The sequence below is a fragment of the Choloepus didactylus genome, chromosome 27 (genome assembly GCF_015220235.1).
Source record: "Choloepus didactylus isolate mChoDid1 chromosome 27, mChoDid1.pri, whole genome shotgun sequence".
NCBI classification, from domain to species: Eukaryota; Metazoa; Chordata; class Mammalia; order Pilosa; family Megalonychidae; genus Choloepus; species Choloepus didactylus.
In genome coordinates, this window is record NC_051333.1 from 2,111,744 (window position 1) to 2,129,385 (window position 17,642).

Genomic DNA, 17,642 nt, shown 5'->3' on the forward strand with positions numbered 1-17,642 from the left:
AAGAAAATAAATGGATAAAGGAAGTACCAGCTTTTTACAGATACAAAGGCACACGATAAAGGTTTATACAATCATTATCAGAGATCAGAGCAGCTGGATTATAGTTTGGAGATTTCAGATATTTCCCTGTCTGCTCTAATATACCAGAAAGTAAAAAGGAATATTTATATAATGGTTCCATAGTCATAATCATTTGTTAAATCCTACCTTCTTGATTATACCTCTTCATCTAACAGTCTCACATGCATTCTTTTTTTTTAAATTTTTATGCAGCTTTATTGAGATATATGCACATACCATACAATCAGCCCAAGTGTACAATCAGTTGTTCACAATATCATCATATAGCTGCGCATTCATCACCACAATCAATTTTTGAGCATTTTCATTTCTCCAACAAATAAAAAATAAAAATAAGAATAAAAGGAAAAAACACCCAAAGCATCCCATACTCCCCATATATCCTATTACTTTTTGTCTCCATTTTTATAATCATCACATTCATTCTTGATATCTCAGAGTATATACCTGATTTTTTCCCCCAGAAATATTTCACCAACCTCCCCTCCAAACACCCCCACCTCATCATCAACATCTGCATTAGGATTCTCTCCTCTGGGGCCCCTATTATTTGTCAGTTCCCTTTGAAATGTAACTGCCTGTCCTTAGTGCCTCTCTCTGACCTTGGGTTTCATTAGGAGACCACTCTAGCCACCGAGATGAAGCAGAGAGAGGCCCTCGACTGGTGGCATCCTCCCACAGCCTTCGTCCGTTTCTGGTCCTGCTTTCTTACCTGACTTCGGGTAAGAGAGTGTAATGACATCTCCATCCCTCACGACAAATTCATCCCGCAAAGACAGCAAGTTTTTATCAGCCAGCGTGGTGAGAGGAATCGCCTCGACCCACACATTATCAGCATCTGTCTGAAAGACTTCCTGCCCTGCTGAGTCTGGGTGTTCCATTGTCTGCAGGCTTAGAAGCAGCTGTCTCTGTTTGCTGGTGCTGAGGGAGATAATCCTTTAAGCCAGATCAAGTTGCAAAGGGTGGGGAGGTTGGGGCCAGCCAATCTGCAGTTTGCTGAGGTTGCCTTGCTGGGTCAGAGCTATAGAAATGCTGAGGGCAGCAGGAAATGGCTCTCTAAAGACTGCTTGAGAAATCATAAACTAACTATGTGGCACAGGTAGGGAGAGGGCTCCAGCAGGTCAGTAAACAAGCAGAGAATAAAAGGAATGCAGATGTGCTTTCACAGTGAGGGAATATAAAAATCAGGAGAGCTAACCTGATGCTCTTAAACCTGCCCCAATGACACCAGAGACCACTTGTGGTGTGCATATATTCTGATGGAAAAATAAAATAAAAATTAAAAAAATCAAACCCTGTGCCAGGTGTGAAGGAACCTCAAATGTTCCTGATAAAGTTGATAAAAAAGATTATTTGAATGAGAGGTCCTGTAACAGTAACTTTTTAAATATAATCTTAAAACTGTGAGCAAGCAGGAAATTGTAAGGTAGCCTTAAAATGTAACCTTCAAAGCTGGAAGCAGGCTATAATGGAAGCTCTTATTCTCACAAAGGATCAATATGTAAATGTAAAGTCTGCCCCCAGATTTGAATAAACATTCATCTATGGTCCCCAGACTTCCCAGGTATGAATAAAGCCTTTTCATCTATCTCCCCAGACCCCCAGGAGCACATTTTATCTAGTTCCTAAAGGAAATAGGAAATAACTTAATTACTGAAGTTCTCCAAACCTCTGTTACGTGTTAATTAAATGATCAACTCTCTTTGTCTCCAATGGGCATAAAAACCAATTGAAGAAACACTTCAGAGACACTGATTTGGCAAAGCTTCCCGTGTCCTCCCGCCGGCATAAATAAGCCCTCTTTTCCTTCTCAGCCTGGTTCGGTGTGACTTCTATTGGCCACATGGAGCAAGGAACCCAGATTTGAGGAGTGCCCCTTCTATAGTCCTGGGTGGTCATAAGTGCAATTACTTTGCATGATAAACCCTTCTGATTTATTTATATTTTTAAATTGTGTGAAGATAATACATTTTCAGCTTTAAAGAGACTAATGAATATTATCTTCTCTTACGTCTCCCATTTAGGCTACTTCCCATAGAATCTCCAAGTTAAGGGTTTGTACCACACCTTAAAAGTCACATCATATTAAACTTTATTTATCAAGAGTAACTCAATGGGGTTTATTTCCATGGTTCAAATATTAGAAATCACTTATTCAGAAAAATCTCAAAAATACAGTTTTTCAGAGCAAAGAGATTTACCGGACCCAACATCCTTTTCCATCATGCATTCATTCCATCCTCCTTCCGCACCTTCTCTTCTCCACCCACACCACCCACGCTCAGCCAACTTGGAGCAACTTGTTGGGACTTGAAAATATCAAGAGAGAGGCCACCAATGAGCACATCCCTGGCCTTTGTAAGCCAGGACCAGGCTCCCTGGATCTTTTGGGGTGAGAGAGACCAGGGAGAGAGACCATGAACCAGAGTGATGGAGAGATCGGAATGACCACTGGGTTACAGCCCATGGAGGAGGTCAAATCGAAGGCGGCCATTCGGCTTCTCAGCTCAGCTTGAAAACACACCAGGCTCCTGGGGCTCCCTCCCTCCCTGTAGCTATTTTTGTGACCTGCCTTCTCTGCTGCTCTCTCAGCTGCCCTATACCTGCATTCCTTGGAGCTGTCATGAGACCATTTTCAGTCACTTTCCCTAAGGAGAGGGATTTTGGAAAATCAGCTGATGTGGATTCCTTCCAGGGGTTGTGCCTGGGGGACAGGTTTGGAAGCAGTCTCGATTGCTCAGCTGGGCAGGCTGGGGGCTGCTGTGGAGGCATCTTCCTTCTGACTCCCGCGTTTCTGATAAAGATGTCCCAGCTCAAGGAATTGAGCAGTAGAGTTCCGGAGCCACCAGGGAACATCAACAGATAACAAAGTGTGGTATATACACAGGGTGGAATACTGTGCGGCAATAAGAAGGAGCAAGGTCCTGGAAGCATCTGACGACATGGGTGAAACTTGAAGACATAATATGAATGAAATAAGTCAGACACAAAAGGAGAGATAGTGTATGTTACCAGTAATGTGAACTCGCTGAACAATGTAAAATCAGTGTCTTATAACGTAGAATATAGGGGACCTAGAGATAGACAGAAGCTAGAGAAGGGGGACTGGTTGCTTCACCTGAACAGAATTGTTAATGAGGTTGAACTTAAATGTTTGGGAATGGATACAGGTGATGGTAGCTCTTTATATGGGTTATAAGCAATTGTGCCACGTTATAGGTAAATTTGATTGAAAGGGGTTGTTTAGAGTCATGTATGTCACTGATTAATACTACAAATATATATAAATTCTTGCATGAATTACTACAAATGTAAGACACTTGTACAAAGAGTTATAAAAATATATGAGACCACATGTTATAACATTTAAGCATATTCTATCTTTTAAAAAAGGTTAAAATAAAAACAGTTAAACATTTGTGTACCATATGTCCCAGCCATTCCTCATCTAGACATTTTCCCAAGATGTTTCCCAAGATGTACACAGACGTTCATAGCAGCTTTTGTTTTGTAATATACCCAAAACTGGAAACAATCCAAATACCCAGCAACGGGTGAATGGATAAACAAATTGTGACATATCCGTACAACGGAATGCTGCTCAGCAGTAAAAGGGAATGAATATTGACACACACAACAATGTGGATGAATCTCACAAGTGTGCCCAGTGATCCCATCATAGAAAATTCTAGAAAATGCAAACTGTTCTATTGTGACAGAAAGCAGAACTGTGGTTGGACAGGGAGGGATTACGAAGGGATAAAAGGAAACTTTTGGAGGTGACAGATGTATTTATTGATTGTGGTGATAGTGTCATGGTATGCAATATATCAATTGTACTCTTGGAAACAATAAATAAACAGCCTGTAATCTTTCCAAATGTCAAGGTCACCTGAGTCAAACGAGGACTGAGCAACTGTTCCAGACAGAAGGGATCTGAAGAGATAATGGCAGCCAATCACACCAAATAATCCTAATCTCAGGTCTCACTGTGGCTGGAGGCTGCCAACAACAGAGAGGAGTACACTCCAAAGAAGTTCTTTACTCCTTCCCTGACATCCGTCTTTTATTTCTTTAAGCACATTTAAAATACTTATTTCATATTTGAAATCCAGTAATTTCAGGATCTTAAAGCATTTGCTGAAATGACAACGATTTTTCTTCTGGCTCTCATTCATGGCGAGAGATTCTTAAGGTGCTTGGTGATTTTGTTTTTTGTTTTTTTTTTGATTCATGTTCACTAGAGTTAAGTGTTTAGTAAATCTTTGAGTCCTGTAAGCGATTTTCACTTGAGAGTAGTTAATCAGGTGGTATTATAGGAGCACAGCTGAAATAAATATAAGCTAAAATTGTATATATTTTGATCACAAATGTTGCAAAATGTCAGCAAAACACAAATGAGAACTGGTTAATAATTGAAATCATCAGGAAGGCTGGTTACAAATGACGGAGACTCCCACTGATGATCTTACCTCGGTGTTCAATGCTGAAACTTTGACAGAAGTGTGGCCTGGTTGAATGAACAGTAGACACAGATTTTGAGGTTTTCTCCCTCTGTCTTTGTAACCACACTGAGTGTGCACAGACTAGGAGTGAATTTAGCTTTTCCAGCCTACACCTTCCCAAGCAGAGGGAAACGGGAGCTCACAGGCTAATGTAACAAGGCAATTACAGAGTCACACTAATGTTAGAGGAAAACGACAAAGAGTGCAAGGTTACTCATGGAGAGAGACAAAAATTAAAAGGAAGCATAATGAAATACACTTAGGGTGATATGGTAAGGCACTAGAAATATGAGAGGGGAAAATAGATTAGAAAAATATCACATGGGCATGTTAAATGAAATATATACAATTTGTATAAAACAGAAATGTAGAAAGCAAAATAAAGAATAGTTGAAACTAAAATTGAATCTAATAAAAATATTATAGAAAAGCAATTTTAGAGCCAATTGCTCAAGATAATCTTTGCTACATAAAAAACCCCATGAACTCAGTGGCTCAAAGTAACAGCCTTTATGTCTCACAGGTGGGGCTCTCTGGCCTCAGCTCGAGCGCACGTGCTTGGGGTCTCGCAGGTGGCTGCAGTCAGGTGTTGGCTGTTGACATCTGAAATCTTCAAAGAGCTGCACATCCACGATGCCGGCTGTCAGCTGGGAGTTCAGCTAGAGCTGTTGAACAGAGTACCGAAATATGACCAATCAATGATTCTTGAGCATCTCGTGTTGTGGTGACTGGGTTCCCGGAGGGGGACCCCCCCAAGCAAGTGCTCCCAAAGGCCTGGGAAGCAGCTGGAAGGCATGGCCTGTCCTCAGAAATGCAGAACATCACTTCAACCACATTTTTTTTTTTTTTTTTTTTGGTCAAACAAGTGACTAGGGCCAGTTCAGGATCAAGTGGAAGGAAATTAGATGGCACATCTTGATAGGGGACTGGCAAACTCACATCACAGAAGAAGCCCTTCCAGTCATATTCCACAGATGGCCAGCTTTGCCCAACTGGCTCCTCAGCCAAGCAGAGATGCTAAGTTTCCCAATCTGGGGTAACTGTCCTACTGAGCTGGATCATCGTGGTAACAAGGCTCCATCAGTACTGTCTCATCATGGTCCAAACTAATGGCTCTCACCTAGGATAACCTCCCATCTCCAGTGCTCATAGAGTCTAGTGGGTAGAGGTCAGAGAAGTTGCTAAAGATCCTACATTGCACAGGACTACTCCCCACAACAAAGAATTATCTGGTCAAAAATGTCTATACTGCCAGGGTTGAGAAACACTGGTCTAAATCCAGCTCTAGCCCACTGTTAGGGGGTAAGCAGTCCACAATTTGGTGAATTCTGCTTCACAATGACAGGAAGAGCTGACTTGAAGGATCAAAAAGTGATGTAAGAGTTCTTGGCCCTATAAGCCAGTTATCCTTGGGGTAACTTTTCCGACACCTCCCGCTTAAAACCCCAGTGTGAGAAACATCATGCACATCTGGGGATGGCCTGCCCTCAATTCTTTTACGTGTCAGTTTTGTAACCATTCTCTGGAAACCAAAGACTTTGCTTTTTCCAAAAACTTCCCTGCAGGTGGTGGGAACGAGGAGGTGGTATGACCAGGCAACATCATTTATGGTGGGAGCCATGGGTAACTGATGCTTCTCAACTCACCTCATGGTTTAGTTATACATTTTTGACTAAGTTTTTTACTCTGGTCCTGTGGTTCCAGAACTTCCTCTCTAGGGGTGCAATGGGAATGCTGCTGACTGCCCATCCTAATTGTGGGTTCAGTTCAGAAAACCAACACTTTTACTCCTGGCTAATAGCCACAAGATTATCCCCGTTTCCTCTCAGCCCAAATGGGTTTCAAATGGGAGCACCAAACCCACATTTCTTGTTGTAGGTGCCTCTCTATAATTCTCCTGCTTCCCACGTGGGCAACTGCATGCCAGGTACCTCCGGCTGCAGGCAGCAGGGATTTAATTAATGACGAAGACTAAGTATTCTCCGAGGCAGCACCAAGGAAACCATCTGGTATACGATGCTGCAGTTTTGACCAAGGTTTTCTGATATGGTCACTTTAAGGAACTTCATTTGAAATCTGTCCCTAAATCACGGGAGTTCAGTACAGTCAGGGGAATGATCAACACCATCACTGCCATTATTGGCTCACCTTGGCATTGGAATTGAAGAAAAACTTGGGAAGAATTGAATAGGGAGGTGGGAGATGCAGATGCATGGGCCTTTCTGGTTTCTTTTTCTTAAACTTTGTTTTTAAAAATAATTTCTAACTTATTGGACAGCTGCAGAAATAATACAAAACCCATACAGAGAATTCCAACATGCCCCACCCCCAGATACCCAGTTCCCCCGATTTTAACATTTTCCCACATTGGCTGTATCATTCTCCCTATCTACCCACCTATCTACCCATCTATCTGTTTATCTGTCTATCTATCATCAATCTATTTTCTAAATATTTGGAGAGTTAATACATAATGGGTGTAGGTTTTCTGTTTGGGGTGATGGGAAAGCTCGGGTAATGGATGGTGGTGAGGGTAGGACAACACTGTGACTGTGATCTAATCCACTGAATGGAGTGCTTGGGAGTGGTTGAGATGGAAAAGTTTGTATATATGTACATGTATATATGTTTCCATGGCAATATTAAAAAAAAAAAAAAGAACAGCTAAAGAGATAATGACAATTAGACAAAACACATGATCTTGGACTGGATCTAATAATGTAGGATAAAGAGCTCAAAAGGTCATTATTAGGACATAAGAAAAACTTGGAATTTAGACTGTAAGGCTTTTCTTACTTTTAACATGTTCATATGTACATATATTTTCTAGCCATGGTGAACGAACCCAGTTGGAAACAGATTCAGATCTCCTTTGGAGTGGATCAGACTAATGATCTCTAATATCCAACTGGTTCCTAGAAAAGGAAGGAAAAAAAGAGTGGTACTGTATTAGTTCGGGTTCTCTAGGGAAACAGAATCAATGAGAGATATCTACAAATATAAGATTTATAAAAGTGTCTCATGCAACTGTGGGTATGCACGAGTCCAAATTCCATAGGGCAGGCACCTAACTGGCAACTCCAATGAAGATGTCCGATGAACTCCTCAGGAAACGAACTGGCAACTTCGATGAACTCCTTAGGAAATGCTTTGCTGGTCAGCTGAAGAAGTGAAGGTCCTCTACCTGTCTCGCTTAAAAGTCTTCAACTGATTAGATTAAATCCAGCCGACTGCATTGTCTCATTGTGGAAGACACGCCCTTCTTTGAGTCATCAGTCACAGCTGCAGCCAACTGACTGATAATTTAATAAACCAGCCTGTTGGTTTATTAACCAGCCACAAACGTCCTCACAGCAACAGTTAGGCCAGTGCTTGCTTGACCAGACAGCTGGGTACCATCTACTGGCCAAGCTGACACATGAACCCAGCCATCACAGGTACATACTTCAAGCTGACTTTTGACTTTGCAAGGACATAATAAAGAAACTGTGTTACTTCACCGATGATGCTCTGTCCGCCAATCCAATTGGCATTTACACTCACCATCTTGCCTCTTTCGTTAGCATTCAATTAATTCTTCATTATAGAACCACATGTTTCCTTCGGTGTCCATAACACAACACTCACCTTGTTTTGTCCTGCTACTCTCCTCTGGCTACTACTGCTCAATCCCTGGCTCCCTTCTTTCCAAGTAACCTCCTGACGAATTTTTGTTATTCCATTCTACAGCACAACTCTCTTGAGTACTAGTCGGCAAAGAAGAGGGAGAATAGTCAAGGCAGAAAGTTGCAGAAGACATTCAAAATTCCATGAGGAGAATGAGCTCTATCATCCTCCAGGCCAGTGTTTCCTTCTTGAAGAAGTCCCTGCAGAGAGAGCAGGGAAGGAAAATGGCATCACAGACGCTCCGTGAATTAGACATTGTTTTTACTTTACAAAAGCCAAGTATTCTTTTGCTTTCCTACTTATTGAATCTAGGGTTGACCATGTGGTTTGATCCCTGGAAATGATTAAGAGAAAGTGTTCTGGGAGCCTTCGGGAAGGGAAAGACACATCTCATTCCGATAATGAAAGTCAACCAGAGAGAAACGCCCTGTCACATACAGCCATCTGCTTCCTGACTGAGCCGAGGAGACTTACTGAGCACAAGTGCTGCAGATGTTTAACCACCGTGAGGACAAAGCCCCTATGGTTGAAGGAGGGCGGGAAGTCTAGAGCAAAAGAACCCTTGGACTTCCGAAACAAGGAGCAGCCGTCTGTCTCTGGGCATTTCATTATCTGGATGAAAAAGCCCCCATTTGTTTAGGATGTACCAGTCCTGTGTTTCATCACGTGCAGCTGTCTACATCTGTACTATTGTATTTACACTCGTCCTAATCAGGCCAGCAGAAGAAAATATGCCAGGCCCATGATTTTCTTAAACAAATACACCACATATACCCTTGAACCACGGCACAAATGCACTGTCACGGCATTTACTGCTTTTATTTCCAGCTTGAATTCACTCCCGTTTCTCCACCTCTCATGTTATTTCCGGTCTGTCTGTACTTCACGGTGTCATGCTCTCTGTCAGTCTCTCTAGTCGTGCTTCTCACCCACGTCTCTCTGCCTCAATGCACCGACATCCACCTTGTTTTCCTCGTCTGAAACCTCAGAAACGTGTGTGTGCTTCCCTCTTCCTCCGTTCCTAATCCACTGGATCTCAGTCTTGGGCCGTCGAGCCCCCCAAAAGGCTAGGAATGTTGTGAACACCCCGCGGTGCTCAGGACAGCTCCACGAAACAGAGAAGACTCACGTCCCGATGTCACTATTGCTGAGGTTGGAAGACATGCCCTAAACCAGCCAGTGAGCAAAGTGCCTCACACCCACAGCCTAAAATGCTGCCGAATTCTCTGCAATTCCACCCATATTCTTTCTCACACTCCAAGTTCTAATCACATTCATTGCTTGCTCTGCCTGCTTATATGACCTTATCTTTTCTACTTTTATCCTTTGAATTCCTTCAGAGTGGTCCCAGGGAACTTTTTTTTAGAATGCAATTTTATTGAGATGCAGTCACATACCATACAATCCAAAGTGTACAATCAATTGTTCACAGTTTCATCAAATAGTTGTGTGTTCATCACCACAATAATTTTTTGAATATTTTCATTACTCCAAAAAATAAAGATAAAAATAAGAATAAAAAGTTAAAAAGAGGGGCAAGATGGCAGACTGGTGAGCTGTATGTTTTAGTTACTCCTCCAGGAAAGTAGGTAGAAAGCCAGGAACTGCGGGGACTGGACACCACAGAGCAATCTGACTTTGGGCATACTTCATACAACACTCATGAAAACGTGGAACTGCTGAGATCAGCGAAATCTGTAAGTTTTTGCGGCCAGGGGACCCGCGCCCCTCCCTGCCAGGCTCAGTCCCGGGGGAGGAGGGGCTGTCAGTTCCAGGAAGGAGAAGGGAGAATTGCAGTGGCTGCTCTTACCGGAAACTCATTCTACTGATTCAAACTCCAACCATAGATAGACTGAGGCCAGACACCAGAGACTCTGAGAGCAGCCAGCCCAGCAGAGAGGAGACAGGCATAGAAAAAAAAACAACACGAAAAACTCCAAAATAAAAGCGGAGGATTTTTGGAGTTCTGGTGAACACAGAAAGGGGAAGGGCGGAGCTCAGGCCCTGAGGCGCATATGCAAATACCGAAGAAAAGCTGATCTCTCTGCCCTGTGGACCTTTCCTTAATGGCCCTGGATGCTTTGTCTCTTAGCATTTCAATAACCCATTAGATCTCTGAGGAGGGCCCTTTTTTGTTTTTGTTTTTGTTTTTTTTTTAATCCTTTTTTCTTTTTCTAAAACAATTACTCTAAGAAGCCCAATACAAAAAGCTTCAAAGACTTGCAATTTGGGCAGGTCAAGTAAAGAGCAGAACTAGGAGAGCTCTGAGACAAAAGGCAATAATCCAGTGGCTGAGAAAATTCACTAAACACCACAACTTCACAAGAAAAGGGGGGTGTCCGCTCACAGCCATCATCCTGGTGGACAGGAAACACTCCTGCCCATCGCCAGCCCCATAGCCCAGAACTGCCCCAGACAACCCAGTGCGACAGAAGTGCTTCAAATAACAGGCACACACCACAAAACTGGGTGTGGACATTAGCCTTCCCTGCAACCTCAGCTGATTGTCCCAGAGTTGGGAAGGTAGAGCAGTGTGAATTAACAAAGCCCCATTCAGCCATCATTTCAGCAGGACGGGGAGCCTCCCTACACAGCCCAGCAGCCCAGAAACTGCCCTGGGGGGACGGCACTCACCTGTGACATAGCACAGTCATCCCTCAACAGAGGACCCGGGGTGCACAGCCTGGAAGAGGGGCCCACTTGCAAGTCTCAGGAGCCATACGCCAATACCAAGGACTTGTGGGTCAGTGGCAGAGACAAACTGTGGCAGGACTGAACTGAAGGATTAGACTATTGCAGCAGCTTTAAAACTCTAGGATTACCAGGGAGATTTGATTGTTAGAGCCACCCCCCCTCCCTGACTGCCCAGAAACACGCCCCATATACAGGGCAGGCAACACCAACTACACACGCAAGCTTGGTACACCAATTGGACCCCACAAGACTCACTCCCCCACTCACCAAAAAGGCTAAGCAGGGGAGAACTGGCTTGTGCAGAACAGGTGGCTCGTGGATGCCACCTGCTGGTTAGTTAGAGAAAGTGTACCCCATGAAGCTGTAGATCTGATAAATTAGGGATAAGGACTTCAATTGGTCTACAAATCCTAAAAGAACCCTATCAAGTTCAGCAAATGCCACAAGGCCAAAAACAACAGAAAATTATAAAGCATATGAAAAAAACCAGACGATATGGATAACCCAAGCCCAAGCACCCAAATCAAAAGATCAGAAGAAACACAGCACCCTAGAGCAGCTACCTCAAAGAACTAAAGATGAACAATGAGACCATAGTACGGGAGACAAAGGAAATCAAGAAGACCCTAGAAGAGCATAAAGAAGACATTGCAAGACTAAATAAAAAATGGATGATCTTATGGAAATTAAAGAAACTGTTGACCAAATTAAAAAGATTCTGGACACTCATAGTACAAGACTAGAGGAAGTTGAACAATGAATCAGTGACCTGCAAGATGACAGAATGGAAAATGAAAGCATAAAAGAAAGAATGGGGAAAAAAAATGAAAAAATTGAAATGGACCTCAGGGATATGATAGATAATATGAAACGTCCAAATATAAGACTCATTGGTGTCCCAGAAGGGGAAGAAAAGGGTAAAGGTCTAGGAAGAGTATTCAAAGAAATTGTTGGGGAAAACTTCCCAAATCTTCTAAATAACATAAATACACAAATCATAAATGCTCAGCGAACCCCAAATACAATAAATCCAAATAAACCCACTCCGAGACATATACTGATCACACTGTCAAACACAGAAGAGAAGGAGCAAGTTCTGAAAGCAGCAGGAGAAAAGCAATTCACCACATACAAAGGAAACAGCATAAGACTAAGTAGTGACTACTCAGCAGCCACCATGGAGGCGAGAAGGCAGTGGCACGATATATTTAAAATTCTGAGTGAGAAAAATTTCCAGCCAAGAATACTTTATCCAGCAAAGCTCTCCTTCAAATTTGAGGGAGAGCTTAAATTTTTCACAGACAAACAAATGCTGAGAGAATTTGCTAACAAGAGACCTGCCCTACTGGAGATACTCAAGGGAGCCCTACAGACAGAGAAACAAGGAAAGGACAGAGAGACTTGGAGAAAGGTTCAGTACTAAAGAGATTCGGTATGGGTACAATAAAGGATATTAATAGAGAGAGGGGAAAAATATGACAAACATAAACCAAAGGATAAGATGGCCGATTCAAGAAATGCCTTCACGGTTATACGTTGAATGTAAATGGATTAACTCCCCAATTAAAAGATATAGATTCGCAGAATGGATCAAAAAAAATGAACCATCAATATGTTGCATACAAGAGACTCATCTTAGACACAGGGACACAAGAAACTGAAGTGAAAGGATGGAAAAAAATATTTCATGCAAGCTACAGCCAAAAGAAAGCAGGTGTAGCAATATTAATCTCAGATAAAATAGACTTCAAATGCAGGGATGTTTTGAGAGACAAAGAAGGCCACTACATACTAATAAAAGGGGCAATTCAGCAAGAAGAAATAACAATCGTAAATGTCTATGCACCCAATCAAGGTGCCACAAAATACATGAGAGAAACATTGGCAAAACTAAAGGAAGCAATTGATGTTTCCACAATAATTGTGGGAGACTTCAACACATCACTCTCTCCTATAGATAGATCAACCAGACAGAAGACCAATAAGGAAACTGAAAACCTAAACAATCTGATAAATGAATTAGATTTAACAGACATATACAGGACATTACATCCCAAATCACCAGGAGACACATACTTTTCTAGTGCTCATGGAACTTTCTCCAGAATAGATCATATGCTGGGACATAAAACAAGCCTCAATAAATTTAAAAAGATTGAAATTATTCAAAGCACATTCTCTGACCACAATGGAATACAATTAGAAGTCAATAACCATCAGAGACTTGGAAAATTCACAAATACCTGGAGGTTAAACAACACACTCCTAAACAATCAGTGGGTTAAAGAAGAAATAGCAAGAGAAATTGCTAAATATATAGAGACGAATGAAAATGAGATCACAACATACCAAAACCTATGGGATGCAGCAAAAGCAGTGCTAAGGGGGAAATTTATAGCACTAAATGCATATATTAAAAAGGAAGAAAGAGCCAAAATCAAAGAACTAATGGATCAACTGAAGAAGCTAGAAAATGAACAGCAAACCAATCCTAAACCAAGTAGAAGAAAAGAAATAACAAGGATTAAAGCAGAAATCAATGACATAGAGAACAAAAAAACAATAGAGAGGATAAATATCACCAAAAGTTGGTTCTTTGAGAAGATCAACAAGATTGACAAGCCCCTAGCTAGACTGACAAAATCAAAAAGAGAGAAGACCCATATAAACAAAATAATGAATGAAAAAGGTGACATAACTGCAGATCCTGAAGAAATTAAAAAAATTATAAGAGGATACTATGAACAACTGTATGGCAACAAACTGGAGAATGTAGAGGAAATGGACAATTTCCCGAAAACATATGAACAACCTAGACTGACCAGAGAAGAAATAGAAGACCTCAACCAACCCATCACAAGCAAAGAGATCCAATCAGTCATCAAAAATCTTCCCAGAAATAAATGCCCAGGGCCAGATGGCTTCACAGGGGAATTCTACCAAACTTTCCAGAAAGAACTGACACCAATCTTACTCAAACTCTTTCAAAACATTGAAGAAAAGGGAACACTACCTAACTCATTTTATGAAGCTAACATCAATCTAATACCAAAACCAGGCAAAGATGCTACAAAAAAGGAAAACTACCGGCCAATCTCCCTAATGAATATAGATGCAAAAATCCTCAACAAAATACTTGCAAATCGAATCCAAAAGACACATTAAAAAAATCATACACCATGACCAAGTGGGGTTTATTCCAGGCATGCAAGGATGGTTCAACATAAGAAAATCAATCAATGTATTGCAACACATTAACAAGTTAAAAGGGAAAAATCAATTGATCATCTCAATAGATGCTGAAAAAGCATTTGACAAAATCCAACATCCCTTTTTGATAAAAACACTTCAAAAGGTAGGAATTGAAGGAAACTTCCTCAACATGATAAAGAGCATATACGAAAAACCCACAGCCAGCATAGTACTCAATGATGAGAGACTGAAAGCCTTCCCTCTAAGATCAGGAACAAGACAAGGATGCCCGCTGTCACCACTGTTATTCAACATTGTGCTGGAAGTGCTAGCCAGGGCAATCCGGCAAGACAAAGAAATAAAAGGCATCCAAATTGGAAAAGAAGAAGTAAAACTGTCATTGTTTGCAGATGATATGATCTTATATCTAGAAAACCCTGAGAAATTGACGATACAGCTACTAGAGCTAATAAACAAATTTAGCAAAGTAGCGGGATACAAGGTTAATGCACATAAGTCAGTAATGTTTCTATATGCTAGAAATGAACAAACTGAAGAGACACTCAAGAAAAAGATACCATTTTCAATAGCAACTAAAAAAATCAAGGTACCTAGGAATAAACTTAACCAAAGATGTAAAAGACCTATACAAAGAAAACTACATAACTCTACTAAAAGAAATAGAAGGGGACCTTAAAAGATGGAAAAATATTCCATGTTCATGGATAGGAAGGCTAAATGTCATTAAGATGTCAATTCTACCCAAACTCATCTACAGATTCAATGCAATCCCAATCAAAATTCCAACAACCTACTTTGCAGACTTGGAAAAGCTAGTTATCAAATTTATTTGGAAAGGGAAGATGCCTCGAATTGCTAAAGACACTCTAAAAAAGAAAAACGAAGTGGGAGGACTTACACTCCCTGACTTTGAAGCTTATTATAAAGCCACAGTTGCCAAAACAGCATGGTACTGGCACAAAGATAGACATATAGATCAATGGAATCGAATTGAGAATTCGGAGATTGACCCTCAGATCTATGGCCGACTGATCTTTGATAAGGCCCCCAAAGTCACTGAACTGAGTCATAATGGCCTTTTCAACAAATGGGGCTGGGAGAGTTGGATATCCATATCCAAAAGAATGAAAGACAACCCCTACCTCACCCCCTACACAAAAATTAACTCAAAATGGACCAAAGATCTCAATATAAAAGAAAGTACCATAAAACTCCTAGAAGATAATGTAGGAAAACATCTTCAAGACCTTGTATTAGGCGGCCACTTCCTAGACTTTACACCCAAAGCACAAGCAACAAAAGAGAACATAGATAAATGGGAACTCCTCAAGCTTAGAAGTTTCTGCACCTCAAAGGAATTTCTCAAAAAGGTAAAGAGGCAGCCAACTCAATGGGAAAAAATTTTTGGAAACCATGTATCTGACAAAAGACTGATATCTTGCATATATAAAGAAATCCTACAAGTCAATGACAATAGTATAGTTGGCCCAATTATAAAATGGGCAAAAGATATGAAAAGACAGTTCTCTGAAGAGGAAATACAAATGGCCAAGAAACACATGAAAAAATGTTCAGCTTCACTAGCTATTAGAGAGATGCAAATTAAAACCACAATGAGATACCATCTAACACCGGTTAGAATGGCTGCCATTAAACAAACAGGAAACTACAAATGCTGGAGGGGATGTGGAGAAATTGGAACTCTTATTCACTGTTGGTGGGACTGTATAATGGTTCAGCCACTCTGGAAGTCAGTCTGGCAGTTCCTTAGAAAACTAGATATAGAGTTACCATTCGATCCAGCGATTGCACTTCTCGGTATATACCCGGAAGATCGGAAAGCAGTGACACGAACAGATATCTGCACGCCAATGTTCATAGCAGCATTATTCACAATTGCCAAGAGATGGAAACAACCCAAATGTCCTTCAACAGATGAGTGGATAAATAAAATGTGGTATATACACACGATGGAATACTACACGGCAGTAAGAAGGAACGATCTCGTGAAACATATGACAACATGGATGAACCTTGAAGACATAATACTGAGCGAAATAAGCCAGGCACAAAAAGAGAAATATTATATGCTACCACTAATGTGAACTTTAAAAAATGTAAAACAATTGGCTTATAATGTAGAATGTAGGGGAACTAGCAATAGAGAGCAATTAAGGAAGGGGGAACAATAATCCAAGAAGAACAGATAAGCTATTTAACATTCTGGGGATGCCCAGGAACGACTATGGTCTGTTAATTTCTGATGGATATAGTAGGAGCAAGTTCACAGAAATGTTGCTATATTAGGTAACTTTCTTGGGGTAAAGTAGGAACATGTTGGAAGTTAAGCAGTTATCTTAGGTTAGTTGTCTTTTTCTTACTCCCTTGTTATGGTCTCTTTGAAATGTTCTTTTATTGTATGTTTGTTTTCTTTTTAACTTCTTTTTCATACAGTTGATTTAAAAAAGAAGGGAAAGTTAAAAAGAAAAAAAAAAAAAAGAAAAACAAGGAAAAAAAAAAGATGTAGTGCCCCCCTTGAGGAGCCTGTGGAGAATGCAGGGATATTCGCCTACCCCCACCTCCATGGTTGCTAACATGACCACAGACATAGGGGACTGGTGGGTTGATGGGTTGAGCCCTCTACCACAGGTTTTACCCTTGGGAAGACGGTTGCTGCAAAGGAGAGGCTAGGCCTCCCTATGGTTGTGCCTAAGAGCCTCCTCCCGAATGCCTCTTTGTTGCTCAGATGTGGCCCTGTCTCTCTAGCTAAGCCAACTTGAAAGGTGAAATCACTGCCCTCCCCCCTACGTGGGATCAGACACCCAGGGGAGTGAATCTCCCTGGCAACGTGGAATATGACTCCCGGGGAGGAATGTAGACCTGGCATCGTGGGATGGAGAACATCTTCTTGACCAAAAGGGGGATGTGAAAGGAAATGAAATAAGCTTCAGTGGCAGAGAGAATCCAAAAGGAACCGAGAGGTCACTCTGGTGGGCACTCTTATGCACACTTTAGACAACCCTTTTTAGGTTCTAAAGATTTGGGGTAGCTGGTGGTGGATACCTGAAACTATCAAACTACAACCCAGAACCCATGAATCTCGAAGACAGTTGTATTAAAATGTAGCTTATGAGGGGTGACAATGGGATTGGGAAAGCCATAAGGACCACACTCCCCTTTGTCTAGTTTATGGATGGATGAGTAGAAAAATAGGGGAAGGAAACAAACAGACAAAGGTACCCAGTGTTCTTTTTTAATTCAATTGCTCTTTTTCACTCTAATTATTATTCTTGTTATTTTTGTGTGTGTGCTAATGAAGGTGTCAGGGATTGATTTGGGTGATGAATGTACCACTATGTAATGGTACTGTAAACAATCGAAAGTACGATTTGTTTTGTATGACTGCGTGGTATGTGAATATATCTCAATAAAATGAAGATTAAAAAAAAAAAAAAAAGTTAAAAAGAACATCCAAAACATCCC

At 41.2% G+C, this 17,642-nt stretch overlaps 1 protein-coding gene across 1 annotated transcript in view; it reads right to left on the reverse strand.

Moving 5' to 3' along the window:
• Positions 1–962, reverse strand: part of LOC119521831 (bile salt sulfotransferase-like) — a 28,423-nt gene extending 27,461 nt beyond the window's left edge. Inside the window, exon 1 of the mRNA XM_037820508.1 lies at positions 794–962. Coding sequence (XP_037676436.1) covers positions 794–962 — 169 coding nt within the window. The remainder of the gene's footprint in view (positions 1–793) is intronic.
• Positions 963–17,642: the final 16,680 nt, after the last annotated feature.